At 40.3% G+C, this 26,133-nt stretch overlaps 1 protein-coding gene across 5 annotated transcripts in view; it reads left to right on the top strand.

The window, feature by feature from the left end:
- Window positions 1–26,133, top strand: part of ppp2r2bb (protein phosphatase 2, regulatory subunit B, beta b) — a 181,602-nt gene that overhangs the window by 151,542 nt on the left and 3,927 nt on the right. For 2 of the 5 annotated variants that reach the window (XM_060935889.1, XM_060935891.1), the window contains 4 exons: window positions 14,031–14,208; window positions 15,668–15,832; window positions 15,959–16,128; window positions 17,683–17,774. In XM_060935889.1, the coding sequence (XP_060791872.1) occupies window positions 14,031–14,208; window positions 15,668–15,832; window positions 15,959–16,128; window positions 17,683–17,774 (605 nt within the window). Of the gene's footprint in view, window positions 1–14,030; window positions 14,209–15,667; window positions 15,833–15,958; window positions 16,129–17,682; window positions 18,577–18,610; window positions 18,656–26,133 lie in introns of those variants that run through there. The other 3 variants (XR_009655734.1, XR_009655733.1, XM_060935890.1) reach the window with 3 other exon arrangements.

The raw sequence follows: 26,133 nt of genomic DNA, 5'->3' as shown, positions 1-26,133 counted from the left end.
CGCAATTCATACCCCCCGCATGCGCAGTGAACGGTCTGCATCCGATATACATCCGCGCAACATCCCCTTTGTTTCCGTTAGGCGTACGTGATGCATCCCCTTCATCCGCTATGCATCCGCTCTTTCTGCTATGCGTCCGCTTCTCAGTTATCACCGGTAACCCCTTCGGAGCTGTCATCCACTTCCATCCGCTTTCATCCGCTAGGCTTCCTGTGAACATGCGTTTAACATCCCCGCTATATACTACCCACGTCCTTTCTTTTCCTTTCTGTTTTCGCAAATTTTCGCCAATTTTGTCCATTTCTGGAGCGGATGAAAACGGATAGAGCCACCCCCGAAATTTTGCTCGTGTCCTTTTTGCATACGTTTTGTGTCCATCGGCCAGTGGGACCGGGCCTTTACTAACCAACTCTGCTTCCTGATTTGCTGTCTCCAATGAATCTGACCTTTTCTCTCTTGGATTCTCCCCATTTAATAAATCCTCAAAGTACTCTTTCCACCTTCTTAATACACTCTCTTTGTTTGTCAGCACATTTCCATTTACGTCTTTCATCACTCTTACCTGCTGTACATCCCTCGCTTCCCTGTTTCTCTGCCTAGCTAGTCTGTACAGGTCTTTCTCTCCTTCTTTGGTCTCCAGTCTTTCGTACAACTCCTGGTATGCATCTGCTTTCGCCTTTGCTATAGCTCTTTTTGCCTTCTGTCTCTTCTCTCTGTATAACCGCCTGCTTTCTTCGTCTCTCTGCTCATCCCAGTTCTTCTTTGCTAGCCTCTTCTCTTTTATAATTTCCTGCACTTCTTTGTTCCACCACCATGTCTCCTTGTCTTCCTTCCTCCTTCCTGATGACCACCCTAGCACCTTCCTTGCTGCCTCTCTTACTAGTACAGCAGTAGTATTCCAATCTTCCGGCAGACTTCCATGACCACTCAATGCTCGTCTCATTTCTTCCCTAAACTCCTTCTGATGTTCAACCTCTTTTAGTTTCCACCACTTAATCTTCGGCTCCGCTATTTCACGCTTCCTCTTTTTCACTTTCAAGCTCATCCTGCACACGACCACTTGATGTTGTCTAGCTACACTCTCCCCTGCCATCACTTTACAGTCTCCAATCTCCTTCAGGTTACCCCTTCTGCAGAGTATGTAGTCCACCTGTGTAGATCTTCCTCCACTCTTAAACGTCACCCTGTGCTGCTCTTTCTTCTCGAAGTATGTATTGACTATTGCCAAATTCATCCTCTTTGAAAAATCAACCACCATTTGCCCTTCCACATTTCTCTCTCTTACACCATATCTGCCCATCACGTCCTCATCTCCTCTTTTTCCCTCGCCAACATGTCCGTTGAAATCTGCTCCTATCAGCACGTGCTCCTCCCTCAGTATACTTTCTACCACTTCATCCATCTTTTCCCAGAAAGACTCTTTCTCTTCATTCTCACATCCAACCTGTGGGGCGTACGCACACACAACATTGATTAACACTCCTTGAATCTCCAACTTCATGCCTATCACTCTATCTGACAACCTCTTCACATCAATCACACTGTTGACCAACTCTCCCCTCAAAACAATACCAACACCATTTCTCTTTCCATCCACTCCATAATAAAACAACTTGCATCCATCTCCAATGTTCTTGGCCTTGCTTCCTTTCCACCTCGTCTCCTGCACACACAAAATGTCCAACTTCCTTCTTTCCATCATACCTGCTAACTCTCTCGCTCTGCCAGTCAATGTTCCCACATTCAGTGTTCCTACCCTCAATTCTAACCTCCTTCCCTTCCATCTTTCACGATCTCTCCTAACACGCCTCCCCCCTCTCTTTCTCCTTCTCCTTTTTGGTGCAACAGTAGCACACTTTCTACAGGCACCCTGTTGACCAACAGTACCAGAGGCGGTCGTTGTTAACCCGGGCCCCGACCGATCCGGTATGGTATTTCTCTTTTCATTTCACATGTTCGATTTGGCACAGTTTTATGCCGGATGCCCTTCCTGACGCAACCCTCTCCAATTTATCCGGGTTAGGTACCGGCACCAAGAGTATGCTTATGCACCCCCAGTGGCTGGATTAAAGAGGAGCTATATAATTTTTAAATGTGTGGTGTATTGAGTTGACATCATTTGAAGTTGACAGCGGTATTAATATGCTGTTAAACATCTTTATTTTTCACTGCTCTTCTCTTGATTAATAATGATGCATTTTATTTCTATTAAAAACTTTTAACAGCCCAGTTCACAAAGAATGATGTACATGGTGGAATCTATTGCCGCTTTTCCACTACAAACGCGGCTGAGTCGGGCTGAGCCGTGCCGTGCTGAGTCGGGCTGAGCGGGGCTATTGGAGTTGCATTTCAACTACAACCGCGCTGAACCGTGCTGGTTGGAAGTGGGTGGACACATTGGGTGGAGTTAGCGAAAGTGGGTGGACGTCACGTGATGTCGTTAAGCAGCGCAAACAGTGACATCAGTGAGCTTTTAAGCGGTAGTCTCACGACCCGAATAGTAAACAATAAACATGGACATGGAGTCGTTAGTGTTGCTGGTCTTGGTTCTGTGGCTTGTTGTCACCGACAACGCCAACAGATACTGGCAAGAGCGTATAGATGAGGCGAGGCGCATAAGGCTTCAGAAATTCTCGTAATTCGTAATTCTTCTTCTTCCGGGTTTACGGTGTTTACAGATCCCAGCGTGCTCGCGGAGCGTGTGTGGGCATGTGAGGACACTCCTCCTCACCAATCAGTGCACAGGGGAGTTTCTGCTCACGCCCCCAGCCTCACTCGGCTCGCTTTGGCTCGCTTCAGCCCCACTCCAAAACGGTGCGAGTTTTAGGGGCTAAGCAGGGCTGAAGCGAGCTGAGTCGTGCTGTTTTTTGGTAGTCGAAACGCGAGCCGTGTCGGGCTGAAGCGAGCTGAAGTGAGCTGAAAAAGGGTAGTGGAAAAGGGCCATATTTTCCTTTTAACAGTAACGACTGGCTTTCCTCCCCCAAAACACCTTAAAAATCTGTGTAGTGATAATGACCTGCTTCAGCAGGAACATTCAGTCCTCCCCCTCCTGTAAGAAGCAAGACACATCTGTAGAGGGCTGTCATGAGAGAGGGTCTTTCCCCATCAAGCAGGTGAAACAGAGGGGGGAAAGCACTCTCCTGCAGTGGGGTGCATGTAGGGGCTGCACTCTCTAAATTAGTCATAATTAAAGGAAAGCTTTTTGTCAAAAGAACTGTGATTCCTATTAGACCCCACTGTAGGGGCTCTTAATAATGATACATAATGATAAATGGTCTGGCTGCAAAATACTGACAGGGTCAAGTCATTTACTAGAGCCTCTTGCTGGATATGGAGGGTTTGTGCAAGAGAAAATATTGTGAGAAGGAATGTGATAGAATTACTAAGAAATACTCCATATATAAAGACTACCCTTAATTTTAACTTGAGGGTTATTGTTGAGGGTATTTAAATCCAAATTGGGTGAACAGTGTAGGAATTGCAGCACTTTTTAGATGTGGTTTTGAGGGGCCAAAAGTAATTGGACAATTGGCTGCTCAGTTGTTTTCATGACCAGGTGTGTGTTATTCCCTCATTATTTCATTTACAAGCAAACAAATCAAAGCTCTATAGTTTATTAAAAGTGAAGCATTTGCATTTGGAATCTGTTGCTGATAACATTCAAAATGAAGTCCAAAGAGCTCTCACTGCTAGGCTATAAAATCAAAATAAACCCATCATAGAGATAGCAAAAACATGAAGTATAGCTAAATAAACTATGTGATACATTCTTAAAAAGAAAGAACTCACTGGTGACCTGTGAGCTCAAGAACACCGGAAGGTTGGTGCAGAGCATGGACATCAGCTGTAGTGGATAACAGAAGAATTATTTCAGAAGAAGACAGAATTACTGAAGAATTTCTTTCTGTATCAAAGTCAACAATCAGGAGCAGCTTTCAACATAGTAACTACAGAGGGTTTATCACAAGATGTAAACCATTGGAAAGCCTCAAAAACAGGAAGACCATAAGAGTTTGCCTAAAAATCTAAAATAAATAAATACATAAAATATATATTTTTTAAAAAGTGGAGACAAAAATTAGCTTGTACAACTCCAAATCAGAAAAAGTTGGGATGGAAATTAAAACTGAAAACAATGATTTGTAAATAATCTTTGAACTGTATTGTAGTCAAAACAATACAACAGCACATTATTTGATGTTTTAACTTGTGATTTTTTTTAAATAAAAACTTTCAAGTTTAATTCTTGCAACAAATTAAAAAAAAAAGGTGGCACAGTAAACCATTTACTACTGTGTAATGTTGCCACTCCTTCTCACAACACGTAAAAGATCTTTAGGACTGAAGACACCAAGTGATGAAGTGTTTTAGGTCCCATTCTACGTGTAAACAGGCCATAAGGTGTGCAACTAGGGTTGCACCGAATCCAAGATTCGGTTTCGGATTCGGCCGAATCTTGGCCTTTTTAAAGGGGTTCGGTTTCGGCCGAACCCTAGAGCGCCGACCGAACCGAATCCTATGTGCGGCGCACATGCATGCGATTACGTCATCAATGTTTAGGAGAAGATAGCCTCCATTGTGCTTGCAGTCGAAATCGAAAATGGAAGCAGTGAGCCAAAAGAGTGTTGTGTGGCAGTACTTTCAAGTGAAAGAGGGAGATTCAAGTCGCGCAACATGCACACTTTGCAGTACAGAGTTGTCTCGTGGTGGGAAAGATGCTAAACAGTACACAACATCTCCGCTGTTAAAACATCTTTGCTCAAAGCATCCGACGGAGTACGAGTTGTGCATGGCCGAATCTAACGTCAATGAGGCTTCAAGTACCGCAACCGCACAGTCACAGATAAAAAGTGGTACTCAGACCACCATTACCAACTTTACGAGTCCTACACCAAACAAACAGTGGGCTTCAGACCACCCAAGAACCAAAGCCATCCATGCAGCAATTGGTAAAGTGATAGCTGTTGACTTGCAACCATACAGCATAGTGGAAGACACTGGATTTACCGAGCTACTGCAGCTGCTTGAGCCACATTACAAAATCCCATCAAGGCGTTTCTTTGCTGAAAAAATTATCCCTGAAATGTATGAGACTGTCGCTTCCCGTATACGAGCACATGTTACCGAAGCACAGGCCTTCTCATTTACTTGTGACATATGGACTTGCGAGTACACTACTCAGTCCTATATCAGTGTAACATCACATTGGATTGATGAGGATTTCAACCGCGTAAATGCCATCCTACAATGCGAAGCATTCGATGGAAGACACACAGCTCTAAACATCGCAGATGCACTGCAAAAAATTATCAAAGCATGGGACATACCTGTCAACAAGCGTCACCTGGTCTTGAGGGACAATGCTGCGAATATGCGTAAAGCCATGTCCGAGGCTGGCATTCCCAGTGTTGGCTGCTTTGCCCACACGCTCCAGCTGTGCATACATGAAAGCCTTTTATCCCAACAAAGTGTCTCTGACATGATCGCACTGGCCAGGAAAACTGTAAGCCACTTTAAACACTCTTCAAGCGCTAAATCAAGGCTCTCCACTCTTCAGCAGGAGTTGGGGCTGCCAAATCACCAATTAATCCAGGACGTTGTTACAAGATGGAATTCTACCTATCTAATGTGCAATCGCTTGGTAGAACAGAAGCGTGCCATAAACCTCTATGTGTCAGAAACTGATAGCATGCAACATATTCATGCTCAGAAGTGGACTCTGATGGAGGATGTTCTCAGTGTGCTCAGGCCTTTCGAGGAGTTGACAAGAGAAATGAGCGCAGAAAATGCGTGCATATCGACAGTCCTGCCCGCTGTGATGATGCTGAAGCGCTTCATCCACAATGAAACAGACAATCATGGAATTAAACAGATGAAAATACACATGCTGACATCCCTGCAAGACAGATTTGAGGGACTTGAGGGCAACGCTGCCTTAATTGTGGCAACAAGTCTTGATCCAAGATATAAAACAAAATTTTGGTTGAGTGACACACAACAGTGCCGATCAAAGTTACTTGTGCAGGAGGCTGTAGCCCGCATATCCGAATCAGATCAAGACATATCTGCAAGGCCAACAACATCTGAACAGGCTGAGACACAGGGGCCGACAGATCGTACAAAACGACACTGTTCAGGAATCTGGAGCAACTGGGACGAACTGTTCCGCAACAACACCGAGTGTGAGCCAGTCACACCAAGCGCTGAAATGGAGGTCAGCGCTTTTTTCAGCGAGCCTTTGATTCCTCTAACCGAGGATCCTCGTCAGTGGTGGAAGGCCAATCAGCAGCGGTTTCCACTGCTGTCAAAAACGGCAAAGGTTTACCTCTGTGCACCACCAACATCTGTGCCCAGTGAAAGACTGTTCAGCACTGCTGGAGAGATCCGTTCTCACACTCGCAACCGGCTGTCACCTATTAATGCCTAGCGTCTTGTGTTTCTAAAAGGAAACGTTCATTTTCTGTGAAAGCTAGCTATAGAACTAGATTGTTAATAAAATAGCCTACATGGAGACATGTTCGAGTTTTTTGTGCTACACTTTGTTTAATGTGTCTAATTAAGCATACAGTTGTAAGTGCTTGAAATTGAAGTGAAATAGCCTATAATTTATGTTCCATGAGTGTAAGCATTAAACATGATCAAGATCCCCAGTAAGTTTTTTTTTCCTGAGGAAAACAGATTCAGCATTAAATATCACCTTTTTGTTTGAAAATTAAGTAGGCTTACATGTATGCAAGAGTAATGTAAATGTGCTATGTTTTGCTGCATTCTATCTGCAGAGATTCTTTTTTTTTACTTTTTATTTTTTGTTCAACAAAGAGCACTTTAGCAATGGCTCACTGTTACTGACAGGCCTTATTCTTTTAGCAATAATGTCACTTTTTGCTCTTTTTCTTTGTTCTTTATAATGGACAGTATACTAAAACCTGTACACTGAATGACTTTAAGCTGAAAATTTCAGTGGTGTTCTCTAAGTGTGACTATTCAAATACAAAATAGTGGCAGAAGTTATTGCCTATGTTTTTACAGTTTAAAATAAAATAATAAAATATTCCTTCTGGATAAAGTATCTCTATCTTACTATTAAGAAAAGGAAATGTGCAATGTTTTTCACTGCATTATAATGTACTAGCTGATGTTCAGAGTAGGATTCGGTATTCGGTTTCGGATTCGGCCGAATCTTAAGCAGTGGATTTGGTATTCGGTAGAACCTTAAAAATCAGGATTCGGTACATCCCTATGTGCAACATTAAGCGGTTGTCATAATTCACCACACACTCTCTATTAGGGACGAGGGGACAGGCACCCTCTTCATCTGCAGCCATGCCTTTGCAATGTGTGCAGAATGTAGTTTTGCACTGTCTTGCTGAAATATCCCTGGAAAAGATGTCGTCTTGAAGGCAGCATATGTTGCTCCAAAATATCAGTGTACTTTTCTGCATTAATGCTGCCATCACAGAAGTGTAAATTAACTTTGCCAAGGGCACTGACACAACCCCATACCATGACAGACCCTGGCTTTTGGACTTGTTGCTGATAACAGTCTGGATGGTTCTTTTCGTCTTTGGTCTGGAGTATATGGCATCCATTTCTTAAAATAAAAAGACCTTGAATATTGATTTGTCTGACCACAATATGTTTCCACTGTGTGATGGTCCATCCCAGATGCTTCTGAGCCCAGAGAAGTTGATGGCACTTCTGGACACAGTTAATATAAGGCTTCCTTTTTGCACAGTAAGGTTTTAACTGACATTTGTGGATGTAACTCTGTAGTGTAGTGCTTGACAAAGTTTTGCCAAAACTAAGTTACTCGTAAAACTACAACCTTTTCTGGTTCTAACAGTGCCAATTAGGACCATGTAGACCCTTTCTATTTTGTGCTACAACGTTAAGTAGAGGTGTGTGTGTGTGTGGGGGGGGTATTTATACAAGGCTAAATACTGCCATTATTTAGCATTGTATAACACTTCAGAACTGCTACAGTGGTGCTTGAAAGTTTGTGAACTCTAGAATGTTCTATATTTCTGCATAAATATGACCTAAAACAACATCAGATTTTCATACAAGTCCTCAAAGTAGATAAAGAGAACCCAGCTAAACAAATGAGACAAAAATATTATACTTGGTCATTTATTCATTGAGGAAAATGATCCGATATTACATATCTTTGAGTGGCAAAAGTATGTGAACCTCTAGGATTAGCAGTTAATTTGAAAATGAAATGAGAGTCAGGTGTTTTCAATCAATGGGATGACAATCGGGTGTGGGTGGGCACCCTGTTTTATTTAAAGAACAGGGCTCTATCAAAGTCTAATCTTCACAACATATGTTTGTGGAAGTGTATCATGGCACGAACAAAGGAGATTTCTGAGGACCTCAGAAAAAGCGTTGTTGATGCTCGTCAGGCTGGAAAAGGTTACAAAGCCATCTCTAAAGAGTTTGGACTCCACCAATCCACAGTCAGATAGATTGTGTACAAATGAAGGAAATTCAAGACCATTGTTACCCTCCCCAGGAGTGGTTGACAAACAAAGATCACTCCAAGAGCAAGGCGTGTAATAGTTGGCGAGGTCACAAAGGACCCCAGAGTAACTTCTAAGCAACTGAAGGCCTCTCTCACATTGGCTAATGTTAATGTTCATAAGTCCACCATCAGGAGAACACTGAACAACAATGATGTGCATGGCGGGGTAGCAAGGAGAAAGCCACTGCTCTCCAAAAAGAACATTGCTGCTCATCTGCAGTTTGCTAAAGATCACGTGGACAAGCCAGAAGGCTGTTGGAAAAATGTTTTGTGGACGGATGAGACCAAAATAGAACTTTTTGGTTTAAATAAGAAACATTATATTTGGAGAAAGGAAAACACTGCATTCCAGCATAAAAACCTTATCCCATCTGTGAAACATGGTGGTGGTAGTATCATGGTTTGGGCCTGTTTTGCTGCATCTGGGCCTGGATGGCTTGCCATCATTGATGGAACAATGAGTTCTGAATTATACCAGCAAATTCTAAAGGAAAATGTCAGGACATCTGTCCATGAACTGAATCTCAAGAGAAGGTGGGTCATGCAGCAAGACAACGACCCTAAGCATACAAGCCATTCTACCAAAGAATGGTTAAAGATGAATAAAGTTAATGTTTTGGAATGGCCAAGTCAAAGTCCTGACCTTAATCCAATGGAAATGTTGTGGAAGGACCTGAAACGAGCAGTTCATGTGAGGAAACCCACCAACATCCCAGAGTTGAAGCTGTTCTGTATGGAGGAATGGGCTAAAATTCCTCCAAGCCGGTGTGCAGGACTGATCAACAGTTACCGGAAATGTTTAGTTGCAGTTATCACTGCACAAGGGGGTCGCATCAGATACTGAAAGCAAAGGTTCACATACTTTTGCCACTCATATATATGTAATATTAGATCATTTTCTTCAATAAATAAATGACCAAGTATAATATTTTTGTCTCATTTGTTTAACTGGGTTCTCTTTATCTACATTTAGGACTTGTGTGAAAATCTGATGATGTTTTAGGTCATATTTATGCAGAAATATAGAAAATTCTAAAGGGTTCACAAACTTTCATTCACCACTGTATCAGTTAAAAGGATAAAAGACTAAGGACAACTAATCAATTAAAGCAACAGGCTAAACACAAGCTTGACACTTCCTGTGTGGTGAGTTCTTTGGGATGGCGTTTCTGACTTTTGTTTCCAGATTGTAGGAACTGCTCTGCGTACCAGATGTTGCTCAAATGTGAATCTGCCTCACAAATTTTTCTTTTTCATAATGTATGGAGCAGACACCAAACCATCCTGTCGACTTGAAGTTACCACTCTTTGTCCATACAAATCAAACCCGTTCATTTCGTAAGTGTCCTGCTGATTTTGGGCTATAATGGATCAAAATTCCATTTTTTTTATTGGCTACACTTGAACAGCCTTGAAGGACACCTCTTAGGAGACATGCTTTGGTTTTAGTTTTGTTGCAGAATAAAAAAGAATCTTTAAAAACATGCTATACTTTGCAAAGCAGACGAAGCCAGAAATGCCATGAACTTTCAAGCATTGCGTATATGACATCACTTCCTTTGAATTAACAGTAACTTACCAAGAAAGCATTCGTGTAATGGTGGTCTCAAAGAGCCAAACTTTACCAACTAAATAGAGCATGTTCCCGGTCTTGTATTAAAATACAATTTAGACAGTAAACTATTTAACATGTCTAGTTTTATAAGGTATAATAACTGGGAGTGATGTCATTTTAACAACAGTCATTGTCGCAAAGTAGCTTTACAGAAAAATTAAGATGTTAAACATATGAACTTATTTTATCCCTCATAAATGTATTTATTATTTATTATGATACCAAAATTACTTTGGGTTCCTTTAAAAATGATTTGACCGTATACAAAAATACTGTAATTCCTACACCACCTAATTTGGATTTAAATACCTTCAAATTGAAGTTGGAAGACTGTGGATGTTCTTCCTTGGATAGCATAAAGACTGCACTTTTTCCATAAACAGTCCATAAAAAAGTGAACAGTCCACAACTTCACTATGATGTGATAAATGTAAAGTTAAAGCTGAAATAAGAAATTACTCTGATGCTCAGACACAAGTTTCTTTCAACAGACTTAGCACCGTTTAACTCTATAGTATACAGTTATTGAAGAGAAATGATTTCTAATTACACACTGTCACCCAGATGATGATGGGTTCCCTTTTGAGTCTGGTTCCTCTCAAGGCTTCTTCTTCATGTCATCTCAGGGAGAGTTTCTTTGCCACTGTCACCTCTGGCTTGCTCTTTAGAGATACATTTTAAGTATTAAATTTATATCTGGATTTCTATAAAGCAGAAATTATGTTCATTGTTAAAAGGTGTATATAAATAAAATTGAATTGAATTGAATTGAAAGCTTGCACTTTGAGCTCAAATTATTATTTTAATTTGGCACACTGGTTGTGGATGGTCCCATGATTCTTTTTTTTTTTTGGACTTTGAGCTCATGACTTTTACATGACTTTTAACAATAACTTTTCAATGCAGTGTTTCCCACAGACCAGGTAGCAATTTGTGGTGCTCCACTGTGCCGATGAGGGAATCGTGTGCGGTGGTGTCATGGCGGTCGGTGGAGTCGGTCATTGGGGTGTATGCAAAGTGTTTACAGCGGGCGGTGTTCAAACACACAATATTTTTCTTCAGAGTCACCTGCTGGGACTATTTTAAAGCTACAAGAAGCATTTGAGATTATTCAGTTCAATCTAAATTCTTTTAAGTTCTTTAAGAGAAGACAGCTAAAACAATTTTTACCAGAACCCTGCCTGGTTTCATTCCTCGACCCAACTTTACATTACAGGGCAGGCCATTAGTTTGCTGGGCTTGATGTTGGTGGAAAACCTGTCTTTTAAATTTATGAAAATTACTCACCAAAATTGAAGTTAAAGTTTAGTTTTTACTAGAGCTGCACCGATTGCAATTTTTTGGGCTGATTCCGATTTCCCATGGAGTGTGACCTGCCGATACCGATTTTGGCCGATTCCGATTTCATTTTTTCAAACAACTGCACAGCACACACAAAGACTATTTTCTTTTTATCTTTTCTTTAATAGAACATTCTGCCAGATTTTCAGGAATAAATTTTCAACACCTCAAAGGTTGAAAACAAACAAAAAGACATTGCTCTTTGTAAAATCTTTCTTCATGTTTGGTATTAACATATTAATTCCTGAAATAGGAAATTCACACAAACATTTTTTCTTTTCCCATCCAATATCTGGCACAAAAACAACTTCCCCCCTCATATATTATTTGCCTGCTGCTATGGAACACACTTTCATAAGCCTATTTAGATCTGAAAACTTATGCCTTATAGAACAACCCATTTCTTCATTCAATATCAAAATACAAAAATAATTTCCAGTCATACTTATACCATAGCCATTCTATCATCTTTGTCAAATGTGTATTTGTAGAGTAATTTCCAATGGAATCAAGTGCAACCAAGGTCGTAAAACAAACAAAAAGACATTTTTTTCTTTCTCTCTTTGTACAAATCTAACTAGATGTTTGGTAATAGGCTAACGTATTAATTCCTGTAATGGGAAATTCACACAACCACAAACATTTTCTTCTTTTCACATCCAATATCTGGCACACACAAAAAAATTCACTATATTTGGATATATAATGTATCCAAATATAGTGAATTTTTTTGTTGTTAACGGCACGCGCGCCGGAGCTCGTTAGGCGCGCAGGACTGAAGGCCTCTGCATGCTCTTGCAACAAGGCTTTTGCAGATAGCTTTTCGCAGACAGTTGTAATTTATCGTTGAGCGGGGAGTAATAGGCGTGCGCGATGTTATTCACCGCCACAACGCAAGGGGGCGCGAAGTCGCGAAATCGCTAGGAGTAGTTGGTGGGTGTGGTTAGTGGAGTGTTTATCCTCCGGTTACTTATAATGACTAGAACTGGAGTCGTATAGATGTACGTACTTCCTCACTTCCTCGATCAACCGCTCTTCGTGCTGCTCCATCTTCGCTCGTGTTTTTAAAAATGGCGGTCGTGAAAACAAAACAAACCGGGAAAGTAGGGAAGTGGAAGTGCGTGTACAGCGGATGTAGAGTGGACCAATCAGAGCCCTCTTGTCTGCGACGCTGTCTGCGAGGCTGTCTGCAGTGGTCACAATTTTTGGGAGGTGCGCGCAGAGCGTCTGCGAAGGGGGGGGCTTCGCAGACGCCATCTGCGACGCCATCTGCGAGGACTGGGTTGTCAGCATAAATTGGCCTTGACACTGTTCTGCGCAAGCGCAACACAATCGCACTAGAAAGCATGTTCGAGCTGCCAGTGTAGCTGCAGTCTTTTTAGTTGCGAATTACGAGTATTTCCACTTTCATCTCTGTGTGATACACAAGTTTTGATCGGCAGAAAATCAGCATATTTTAATTTTGACCGGCCAGTCACCGGTCATGGCCGATCACGTGAAAATCGGCCGATTCCGATCGGCAGCCGGTCAATCGGTGCATCTCTGGTTTTGACCTTAGTTTTTTGCCTTTTTGGTGGCAATCTTTCAATCATTCTTTAGTTGACATTCAAGGAATAAATTGCAAAAAACAAGCTGGAGGTTTGTATTTTAAATATTCAACTCAACACTTACCTCAACCAATACTAAAATGAAATAAATAGTATAATGTAACAAAATAATAAAATAAAATATCATAATTAGATGTAAGAAACCACTTAAGGTAACACCAAGGCAACTAACAATAATGAAAAAGCATTACCCTAATTGGTGCAAAGCCTGCATGCCCTATCAGAACATTTAATTCTGCGTGGCTTCCTGAAAAAAAAACTCAAGTGCCCTATCGTAAGGGAAGTCATTGCTGAAGCGGGATAAATGGGATAGTGCAATAAGGCCGGTTCCTCGCGTCAAGCTGCTGCTGTATGCATCAAAATTGGTTTATAGCCTGACTCAGGGATGTCCGTTTCCTGTAAGCCAAGAAGGCTATGATAAAGCTCATCACGAGCACGACGTAGGCTACCTTTTAAAATAAGGGGTCGGAAGGCGAATCGGGAAGGCTGCGTTATTTTTAATTAGCCTAACAGGCCTACTTGCAGTCCGGGTATATGCGCAACGGCAGGCCTGTGGACACGCCTCTCTCTCTCTGTCTCTGTGTGTGGGTGTGTGCGCGCGCCCGTGAATGAGAAGAAAGAGCACTATGAATGAACGGAATGATACGCAATGGAATTTTTTTTTTCAAAATCGCGAGTCTGATTGTGTGGCGATAGGAATCCATTGTGTGGCGCTGCGCCACACAATGGTCTATGTATGGGAAACCCTGCAATGTCCATGTATGTATATTTACCTCACTGTATGCCTCACTGTAGGTAATGTACATGAGCTACAAACAGCTGCACATATTGTATAGCATTCTGTCTTTGTGAGTGATTCAGTACAATACAAAAACATTTTCTTTTAATTTTTTCCTTTCAACCCTTCACACTCTTTCTCCTCACCATCTATACACTCTGTAAGGTACCAGTTTTGAGGCCCATGGACCTGATGGTGGAAGCTACACCTCGGCGAGTGTTCTCCAATGCACATACCTATCACATCAACTCAATTTCAGTGAACAGTGACAACGAAACATATATGTCAACAGATGATCTTCGGATCAACCTGTGGAACCTGGAAATCACTAACAGAAGTTTCAGTATCCTTTAACTATGTCTTTTCTACACTATGACTTTTTACAACCTTTTTAGTCATGCCTGTCTTAGACTTGTGATATAAAAATGAATGACTTTCCAGTGATAACTGAAGATGAGACCAGTTACCCTATTTCACTAAATTATATAGACAGCTTTGACAGGTAAACACCACAACTCTTGCGTATATCGTTTGAATTTTGACTGAAATTCTGATTGAAGTTTCATGACCTACAAACATTTTACATTGCCTTAGGTCCACCTCATCAGGGACTTACCTTGTGCTACTGCACAAAGCAAACACCCTTTCACTACAATAGTGTCCTTCCCAGAGATCATCAGGAGGCAATTCACATACATCTGTCCATTGTAAATTATTGATCAACAGGCTAAAGGGTCTGAGATGAGAAGCTTCAGTCGAATGCATGAGTCAAGAGACACAGAGTCCATATTAAGCCATGTTTAATGCTAAGCCATTTGCCATGTCTCTAGAAATGTCAGCCAGGATGAAGTTGGTAATCTTTTGATCCCATGGCACACCATGAAGGATAACCTGAAGGATAATAAATAAATAAATAAATAAAACCCCACCGCTTTTAAGTTTATAGCAGATGTGCATCAACAAGCCTGTTGGAGACATTTGCCATGAAAGGGGTTGCTCAGATGTCTGATATAACCTCAGCTTATAGTGGTTAGCCTATATCCAGCAATTTGGGAAATATGAAGAAAACGATATACTTATACTTGTATATCTAAGAATCATCCAAGCTACCATGTTTTTAAATGCAACTGCGATGGATACATTGTGAAAATGGACAAAGTTTGGGTGGTTGGATGTGTCTGATAAATTCAGTGATTGCATTTGACCTCACAGAATTATTATTTATCCATATTCATATTATACTTATCCATATATTTAATATTTATAATTATATAGAGGTTATATCTCTGAAAATGCTGACCAACCAAGAATGACTGTGGACCTCGAGATTCACTGCCATTCTGACCAATTGTTACTGAAGATAGATGGATGAATGTTGACTTAGACCCATGCTAATCCATCCATCCATATTGCTTATCCCTCAGGGTCACAGGGGAAGCTGGAGCCAATCCCAGCTGACTTCAGGTAAGAGGCCAGGTAAACCCTGGGCAGGTCATCAATCTATGGCAGAGCTAACACAGACAGCCATTCACACTCTATGAGCAATTTAGAGCATCCAGTTGATATAATCCACATGACTTTGGGAGGAACTCATGCAGGTACGAGGAGAACACGCAAACTTCACATAGAAAAGCTCCAGTTGGTCATGGGGTTCAAACCCAGAACCTCCTTGCTGTGAGGCAGCAGTGCTAATCACTGCACCACTGTGCTGCCCACCCAGGATGTTTGAGCTTGAAAGTTGGTACCACCTTTCCACACAGAACTCTGTTTTATGGGACTGTTCCTTTACCGTAACTCTTCAGACATTGTAGATATAAAACCTACCAACATGGAAGAACTCACTGAAGTGATCACAGCAGCAGAGTTTCATCCCAACCAGTGCAACATGTTTATCTATAGCAGTAGCAAGGGTTCTATACGATTGTGTGACATGAGAGCTGCTGCACTCTGTGACAACCACTGCAAATGTAAGTCTATTGAGGTGAACATTCCTATTTCTGTATGTACTCTGATTTCTGATGCATTGATTAACAAATAGTTTTTCACACACCCATTCATGTCTCATTAATATGGCTTATTTAACACTATTCTAGTCTTTGAGGAACCAGAGGACCCCAGTAATCGCTCCTTCTTCTCTGAGATTATTTCCTCCATCTCTGATGTGAAGTTCAGCCACAGTGGTCGTTATCTAATGACCCGCGACTACCTAACTGTTAAAGTATGGGATCTTAACATGGAGAACAAACCTCTGGAGACCTACCAGGTACTGTGGTGCTTTTTGGTCAGGGGACCCCAAAATTATCACAGCAGGCTGCATTAATCACATCAAATATGATGCCTATGATAATCTTGCAATTAAATGTGTACAAAAATGAAATAGGAACATACACGAGACATTAATAAACTACTCAGAATTGTGCTTAGTAATGAGCAGTATAAGAAACCAAGAAAGTGTACATTCTGTGTACTTGTATTTATTAAATAATTCACTAAGCAGACATTGTAATGAACACAACAGAGGCTACAATGCAGTGCTTGCAATAACACACAAGTTCTTACACCTCACCATGCAGTTCCCCAGCTACAAATACAGATGAATTATTCCACATTATACCACAGTAACAGATTATTCATTTTAGTGGAAAGTTCTTGCTCTTGCTTTTAATGATCCATAAGCAGTACAGCATTAGACGTATCACACATTTAAATTAATCACTGGAATCTACTGTACTTCAGTGTTTGCTCTGTGCATGTACAGTACACCACCAAACATATCAGGACAAACTGTAGCCTCTGACTTGATAACACACAAATGGCCTTCCTTATACTAGATTAAGTTTGATTTACTAGAGCTTTAATGATAAGTACAGTGCCCTCCTGAATTATTGAATTACACTTCATGAAAATTAACAAGAATTAATATATAAAAAGAATAACATCTGAATTAAGTCTTTTTTTAGCTCAAATATACAGAATTTTTTAACACTATTTTTAAAAAAATACAATAAAGTTAACACCTTCTAGTCTTTATCAGCACTCGTACAATATTGTGTGATTCCCTGGAGAGATTACCAGCATTGAGTCTCTTCCTGCAATATCTATCAAAGTTGTACAGAATAGAATGCAACACTTTAAGTTCTTTATATTCAAAGGTTTGTTCATGTGGACTTCACTGTTCAATTCTGACAACAGATATCCAGTGGGGTTCAAATCTGGAGATTGAGATATTCATTGCAAAACACTGATTTTGTGTTTCTTTAACCATTTCTGATCTGAACATGTGTCTGGCTGATCCTCTTGTTCAAAGACGATCACCTTACCTGTGTGTGGTAGGGAAGCTCAAGCAGACCCAACATGCCACATTGTTTCATGTTCATACTATCAAAAATAATTGTGCACATTTATTTTCAGACTTATTTATTTAAAATATTTTAGGGTTGTCAATTTTGGTACATATTTTTTCATTTATACATATACATACATTTATAGTCCCCTCAGAAATTATTGGAACAACAAGGTCAATTCTTTTGTTTTTGCTATACACTGAAGACATTTGGGTTTGAGTTCAAAACACAACCTAAAAACAAGTAAATCTTTCAGTGAATTTGATTTTAAAATTTCTAATAATAAGTTTCTTAATCATTCTTAAAATGTTTGGGGGAAAACACTAGGGTAGTCACAAGCTACATACATCCAACATTCACAAAATTCAGATATTACTTGGTAAATTTACCATGAAATTCCAAATCTTACAAAGTCCCTTCATATTTTTGTCCATTTAGACTTTAATCTGTTCACTTTTGTCTTTCTTTTACAGGTCCATGACTACCTGAGAAGTAAACTGTGCTCCCTCTATGAGAATGACTGTATCTTTGACAAGTTTGAATGTGTGTGGAATGGAACGGACAGGTACTTTTATATGAGAACAGTGGCACACTGCAGGGTTTTATATTATGAAATGTTCAAATAGTTATGTTGAGTGCACACTAGTTGCATGACTGTCATTCACTGTGAACCTGATACAAGTATTAGGGCAGTCATACAAATGGAAGACAAGTTCATTTAGTGAATGATCTACAGCAGTGTTTCTCAACCATTGGGCCGCGAAGTGCCATCTAGTGGGCCACGATTTTTTTTCAAGTTGAAGCTAATTTTTAGTTGAGTATAGAGGACTTTCACATGACATCATTGTAACTGCGGATTTGTTTACGTGGCCATGTTGCCTGGTGAGATTTGTATTTGTCAGCGACTGGCACAAGTGTACGCAAGTGATTGTAAGCCCAATTCAATAAACATCTACAGATAAACTTGTAGAAATTAGATCTAAAATAACAATGCCAGAGACCTGTAGTGCTTTTGGATGTAATAACAGACGTGGAGATGAGCCTGGTTTAACTTTTCACCGCTTCCCAACAAACCCAGAAAGACGAGAAAAATGGTGAGCTGCAGTTAAACTGGATGCCAACAAAGTATTCCCATGTGTGTGGAGAAGATTTTATATCAGGTTAGTATGAAAGAACTGTGCAACGTTAAAAATGTATATCTGGATGTGGGTTTTGAACGCGATATATTTTATTAGACCTAATGCTTGGCGAGACTAGCAGCATGTTTATTATGTACTGATAATGCAGACGAGGCTAAACACCATAAAATATGCTAGATCTCAGCCCTGGCTTATTTATTACTAATAGGAGCCCATGTTTGAGCTTACCTTTGTCATAATAAGGTTTTTTTTTCTTTATCAGGAATTTCCCATAACATTCCAGCACGAAACCTGCCTCGAAATATTGGTAGGCATTTATACTTTTGTAAGCCTTGAGCATCTCTGGTGTATTTAGAAGTCCAAATACTGAACAGTTCAGGATGTCGTAGTGTCCCAAATCGGATAGCTGATTTGCCGTACACTTTTCAAGTGGAATAAATACATTTGAGAATAACAAACCTCTATTTTTGTCACATTCCTCCTCTGCATTTACTGCACACACAGAGAGAGAGAGTGTGAGTGAGTGCAAGCACGCAGTAGGCAGAATAAATAAATACATTTGTGGGTAAATTATATGGATCTGTGATGCCTGCATGATGCTGGAAGAGAAGAGCAGGGAGGATTGAGAATCAAGCAGCTGTGGCTTGTTGACACCCGCTACTAAAACATGTAACGTCCTAGCAACCATCGTAAAGATGTGTACAAAGCCCAAAAATACCTTTTTACCCAGGCATAAACAATACAGGAATTATCTTGTAGTGTCTTGATCCCCAGATCTTTAACCTAACTACATATAAAAAGTTGTACACCTCCATGCTGTTCCTCATAGGAAAACATGTTGTTAACATGTAAGGATCTATCCCATTAAGTGGTTTCTATGTCCACTTCTTTTGAGTGTACTTCTTGGTTTTAATAACTTGCTTGTTTGCTATACACAAACATGGAAATAAGTTCTTGTGTTAATTGACTAGACTCCACTTTTGGATCATTAATCCCTTTTGACTGAGAATGCCCTGCAGGCATGGTTTTATGTTGGCTTCTGGCACATCCATACAGTTTTAAATGCAATACCTACAATTAAAAACATTTTGTTTGTATTGTATTGATGCTGCATCCCATTAATACACTTTACAATAGATTATTAGATTTTAATAGAATAGATGAGCCAAAATAATTGGTGATCTTTTTTTAATGGGCCTCGACTCGTTACAAGTAAGAATAGGTGAGCCTTAAAATAGGAAAGATTGAAAACCCCTGATCTACAGTATGTTCCTGATAATGAGGCTTTGCTGTCCTCCATAATCTGTCTTTTAGATTAAGATTAGAACTGAAACGCCAGTGGAATAACACCTTAAAACATACAGGACCAGTCAGAAGTTTGGACACACTCATTATGAATGAGTAAATTTGACCAAACTTTTGAATGGTACTGTACATTGTTTGTTATGTCCTTGTAACAACTTTGTATGAGTGGACAATAAGGAACTGGGAGCAGGTGCTGTAATTCACGGTATGCTTCAATTTTAAACACTTTTCAGTGATTTCCTTTACTTTATAGCCCCCCTCCTCTCATACACATGCGTGCACACGACGGGGTGTCATAGCTCTCTCTCGTTCCTGGCTGACACACAGGTTAATAGACAGCCAGTAAGTAGACACAGGTGTACCTTGTCACACGTTACCTGCTGGTTCAACCCAACTCCTCGCCATTCACAGTTGACGCTCGACCATGCCCCTGCTGCCACTGTCCTCTTGGGTTAATTAAAATGAGCCTTTTTAATTTTGTTTAATTTTTTCATGTAACTCCTTTTAGTATAAATATGCAGGTAATTATAGAAAATCATGCACGCTAATTGGTCGAGCAATTCTGACTATTACTTGATAATCACCTTGAGCAACTTGGCAAAATAGCTACCAATCGCTTCGTCACTGTCAGTGAGGAAGAATTACAAATTGTGAAAGAAAATGCTGTACCTAAAAGCACTAAATATGCTACGAAGTTTGGTCTAAAACTATTTAAAGGTAAGGTGGAATTGTGATTTATTTTATCTAGAGTGGCGGCTACAATTATTGACACGTTAACAATCTTTTGGCTATTGCAAAAGTAGAAAAGACTTTTAGTACATAAATTGTGATGAATAATTACTCAAACTTCCACTTGAAAAAAATTGTCAATTCCCGAATACTTAGCATATCAGATCACGTGACACCGTTCCACAATTATCGACATCCAGATTATTATTTATTTTAAAAAATAATAAATCATCATCGGTATGTGGTATTAAGTTAACAAAACAGTTTTTATTTAAAATTTGTTTTACATAGACTTGTATTTAGTACACACCCTGTTAAAATGATAGGGTTTCTGATGTAAAAAAAATGAGACCACGATAAATAATTTAAAAACTTTTCCCACCTTTAATGTGACCTATAACCTGTACAATTCAGTTGAAAAACAAACAAATCTGTTAGGGGGAAAAACATAAAAAATAAAAAATGTACAACAAGCTGGTTGCATAAGTGTGCACACCCTTAAACTAATACTTTGTTGAAGCACCTTTTGATTTAATTACAGCATTCAGCCTTTTTGGGTAGGAGTCTATCAGCCTGCCACATTTAAACTTGGCAATATTTGCCCACTCTTCCTTGCTTCTGTCAGATTGCGAGGGCATCTCTTGTGCACAGCCCTCTTCAGGTCACCCCACAGATTTTCAATTGAATTTAGATCTGGGCTCTGGCTGGGCCATTCCAAAACTTTAAATTTTCTTATGGTGAAGCCATTCTTTTGTTGATTTCGATGTATGCTTGGAGTCATTGTCGTGTTGAAAGATGAAATTCCTCTTCATCTTTCTAGCAGACACCTGAAAGTTTTGGGCCAAAATTGACACCTCTTCCTGTTCCAACTGAAGAAAAACAACCCCAAAACATGATGATGCCACCACCATACTTCACCGTGGGTATGGTGTTCTTTTGGTCATGTGCAGTGTTGTTTTTGCGCCAAACATACCTTTTGGAATTAGAGGTCTGCGCGGGTCGGATTTTTCAGTCCCGCTCCTGCCCGCGCCCGCATTGTGCAGTCCCACTCCCGCCCGCGCCCGCAAAGAATTATGATTTTCAGTCCCGCTCCCGCCCACAAAAAAATTATGATTTTCAGTCCCGCTCCCACCTGCCATATTTTGTCCCGCTCCCGCCCGCAAATCCCGCATGATGCAGACGTTCGTGTTATTTCTCAGGAAAGTTCTTGTCTTGACACAGTGTGATGGTGCCCCGCCCCCTACTTTGAGTGGATTTGAGCATAAATATCTACAGCTCACATTTGTTATTGTTTACCTTGTTTCTGAATTCAGCATGTAGTGTCTCTAATAATAATAATTAGTGCTGTCATGCGATTAAAATATTTAATTGCAAATTACACATTTTTATCACATGAGGAAACCATTGTAATTCTCTGATCAGCATAAAAAAGTGAATGGGCTTGCTTTGTTCTAATGGTGTTTTTTTTTTCTTTTGCAAAGCAGAGCTAGTAAGAGAAGTGAATTGAGTTAGTCTACAACTTTAATCAGAGAGACAGGTTACACAGTGACGGTAGGCTTGACTCAATGCTATCCCAGAAATCCTTCCTATAATATGCAAATTTGGCCGCCTCTGATTGGACAGCCAAATTTGCATATTACAGGAAGGATTTCTGGGATAGCACTGAGTCAAGCCTACCGTCACTGTGTAATCTGTCTCTCTGATTAAAGTTGTAGACTAATGCAAGCAATAAATCACTTCACTTATGGTTTTCTTGCTAGCTGGGTGTGAACTGCAAGTCATTAGAGTGATCAAAGGATGCTATTCCTTACTCAATCTGGCAATCTGACTCTCTCTGCAAATTTAGGCATCTTAAAATGTTTTTATTAATGCCAAATAAAATATCCAGCACAAATTATATATGATAGACATAAATTAATAATTTATAAATTTTATTTCAAATACATTTTTAGTTAGCGGGATTGCAGCTTATCACCGCGCCGCATATGTGCACTCCCGCTCCCTCCCGCGCGCGCGCGCATATGTGCACTTCCGGTCCCGCCCGCGCCCGCAATGAGCTTTCAAAATTTGTCCCGCGCCGCACTGCTTTGCGGCGGGTCCCGCGAGTCCCGCGGGACTCCCGCGGAAGTGCAGGGCTCTATTTGGAATTGTGGCCAAACAACCTTGGTTTCATCAGACGAAAACATTTTCCCCACATGCTTTTGGGAGAGTTGATGTATTTTTTTTTTGTGCAAAATTTAGCCAGGCCTGGATGTTTTTCTTTGTAAGAAAAGGCTTCCGTCTTGCGACCCTACCCCATAGTCCAGACATATGGAGAATACGGGAGATTATTGTCACATGTAGTACACAACCAGTACTTGCCAGAAATTCCTGCAGCTCCTTCAGTGTTGCTGTAGGCCTCTTGGCAGCCTCCCTGACCAGTTTTTGTCTTGTCTTTTCATCAATTTTGGAGGGATGTCCAGTTCTCAGTAATGTCACTGTTATCCCATATTTTCCCCACTTCTTGATGACTGTCTTCATGGTATATCTAATGCCGTGAAAATTTTTTTGTACCCTTCTCCTGACTGACACCTTTCAACAGTGAGAGCCCTTTGATGCTTTGTAAGCTCTCTGTGAATCATGACTTTCGCTGGAGGATGCAACTGAGTAAATGTCAGTAAAATCCTACTAGGACAGCTGAACTTTATTTGGGGTTAATGATGGCAGGTGTGAACCCAAAATGACTGAATGCTGTAATTAAATCAAAAGGTGCTTCAACAAAGTATTAGTTTAAGGGTGTGCACACTTATGCAACCAGCTTATTGTATGTTTTTTATTTTTCCCCCTAACAGATTTGTTTTTCAATTGAATTATACAGGTTATAGGTCAGCGGCACGGTGGTGCAGTGGTTAGTGCTGTCGCCTCACAGCAAGAAGGTCCGGGTTCGAGCCCCGTGGCCGGCGAGGGCCTTTCTGTGCGGAGTTTGCATGTTCTCCCCGTGTCCGCGTGGGTTTCCTCCGGGTGCTCCGGTTTCCCCCACAGTCCAAAGACATGCAGGTTAGGTTAACTGGTGACTCTAAATTGAGCGTAGGTGTGAATGTGAGTGTGAATGGTTGTCTGTGTCTATGTGTCAGCCCTGTGATGACCTGGCGACTTGTCCAGGGTGTACCCCGCCTTTCGCCCGTAGTCAGCTGGGATAGGCTCCAGCTTGCCTGCGACCCTGGAGAACAGGATAAAGCGGCTAGAGATGATGAGATGAGATGAGATGAGGTTATAGGTCACATTAAAGGTAGGAAAAGTTTTGAAATTATTTATCGTGATCTCATTTTTTTTTTTACATCAGAAAAACCTATCATTTTAACGGGATGTGTACACTTTTTATATCCACTGTAAATGAGGAAGTAATTCTAATGTTTGTAAACAAATGAACTGATAATGTTTAGCCTGTGTCAGAAAATCTTTTTGTTCCACTTTCTAAGTATTTTCAAAGATCACATTTTGTTAATCATTCATTGTTTGTATTAATTTCTAGTTTTGTAGTTTACCAATAAATGTCAACAGGCAATTGACATTGTAACCACATAAAAATCCAGGTCAAAGGTCAATTTTTTTTAAATTGAGATTTTAAATTTACATCAAAAAAATGTCTACTGATACTGTGGTAGACATTTACAACAAACTGCAAAAAAAAATTCTGAATGGAAGAGAAAAATCTGAATATTTCAAGCATGTAATTTTTTTTATATGCTAGGAATTTAATTCTGGTCTAATTCTATTTATTGCGATAGGATTCCAAATACTCTAAGTATTCCATTCTGTTATGAATCAGAAAAAAAATTATAAATCACAGCACTTATTTTTTAAAAGTACTTCATCTACTTCAATAATGTTACAAAAAGATCAGTACATAACAGTTGTAAATGTCACTTAATTCCACAGGGTGTCGATAATGGTGGACACTGGTGAAAGTGATCACTTACTGACACCTCACATGACTTCTCAAATGCATGTTTAGATACAGAATGGCAACTGTCAAATGGAAGAGTAAGAAACAAAGTAGGTTTCGACAAGGATATCATGAAATATTGGTGAATTTGATAAGTAAAAACATGTCTATGATCTTTCCACCATGCTTACCTGCGATGATAATGTCCGGGTTATTGCTGATCATGCTAAAAAAAAATTCCATCTCAGCTAACGAGCTGTGTCATCAGATGACAAGATCAAAGGGTGAGGGAGGTCTTCCGGTTGATTAATTAACCAATAATACCTGTTGTAACTGAAACTCACCTTTGTAAAATTGTTTTTTATTGGTAAATCTGAAAAGGTGTCGATAATTATGGACTGTCAATAATTGTAGCTGCCACTCAATTTCAAAACAAAGTAGTTTATGTGATTAGGCCCAGATAAGTGACACAAACCTGTACGCGCCTTCATTACATTTGCATGCCACTTGTGAAGTTGGAAATAATTTTTTTTTTAAATACAATTTTTAAAAAATAATCACCTGTGTATTTATATTAAAAGAATTATCTGCCTCAGGCTCAGTATCGACTTCGTCTCGGTTATTATTCACCAATATTCACTTTGCCTTCGGCAAATAATTGTTAATTATAAGCCCAGAAACTACAGACCACTGACTGTATATTTGGTGAACATCATAACGGGGTGAAAAGTGACTCAAATGGCTCTGAGGCTCTAGAGTAATTGGCGGCAGTACAGTTTTTAACCCAGCCCATTCCCATTTTAGTAAACAGAAAACAAGCTAAACTTGCATTTTAAGTTACAGCTCCTCAAATTAGATTTGGGAATAGTTCTTCTGTTGTCTTTACAAGTTCAGTTGACCTTGTATGACCTAATACTTTTCCATCCATTATATGTAACCGCTTATCTTGTGCAGGGTCGTGGGCAAGCTAGAGCCTACCTAATACTTTTCCTCAAAGTAAATGTGTTTTATAGAAGTTATTAATTTAGTGGGGTTGATAGTGACTGATGGTTTTGGTGTGCACTGATGAACAGTTAGAAAAAGCAGCCTAGCCCAGCAAATTCATTTGTAACAAAGATTTACAGCATTAACAACCTGGACAGTTATGTAGCAAAGCCATGTCTTGTTCTGATGTAAAATATTCTAATAGACCCTTGGCGGGGGGCGGCGGCGGCGGCTCAGTGGTTAGCGCTGTTGCCTCACAGCAAGAAGGTCCGGGTTTGAGCCCCGTGGCCGGCAAGGGCCTTTCTGTGCAGAGTTTGCATGTTCTCCCCGTGGGTTTCCTCCGGGTGCTCCGGTTTCCCCCACAGTCCAAAGACATGCAGGTTAGGTTAACTGGTGACTCTAAATTGAGCGTAGGTGTGAATGTGAGTGTGAATGGTTGTCTGTGTCTATGTGTCAGCCCTGTGATGACCTGGCGACTTGTCCAGGGTGTACCCCGCCTTTCGCCCGTAGTCAGCTGGGATAGGCTCCAGCTTGCCTGCGACCCTGTAGAACAGGATAAAGCGGCTAGAGATGAGATGAGACCCATGGAGAGTTAAGTTTTTCTTGTACGTGACTCATTTTGATGCCCAAGACAGCTCGTTAACGAGCTAACTAGCTGCTAGATAACATGATCAAGCAAACACCTTGCTGTAAACACTGATAGCAAGTTTTATGTCAATTGACCAAATATTGGGTGTAACTGATATATGAGCTCACATCCTGGTTGAGCCATTTTTTCCTTTGGCAGCTTCAGCACTGATTTTCTTCTTTGCCCATCCAGTGTGTTCTGGGTTGGGTCCCTT

This window comes from Neoarius graeffei, chromosome 12 (genome assembly GCF_027579695.1).
Source record: "Neoarius graeffei isolate fNeoGra1 chromosome 12, fNeoGra1.pri, whole genome shotgun sequence".
In the NCBI taxonomy this organism is placed as follows: Eukaryota; Metazoa; Chordata; class Actinopteri; order Siluriformes; family Ariidae; genus Neoarius; species Neoarius graeffei.
Note: the sequence above shows the minus strand (reverse complement) of the source record. Positions and strands in the feature narration are given on the sequence as shown.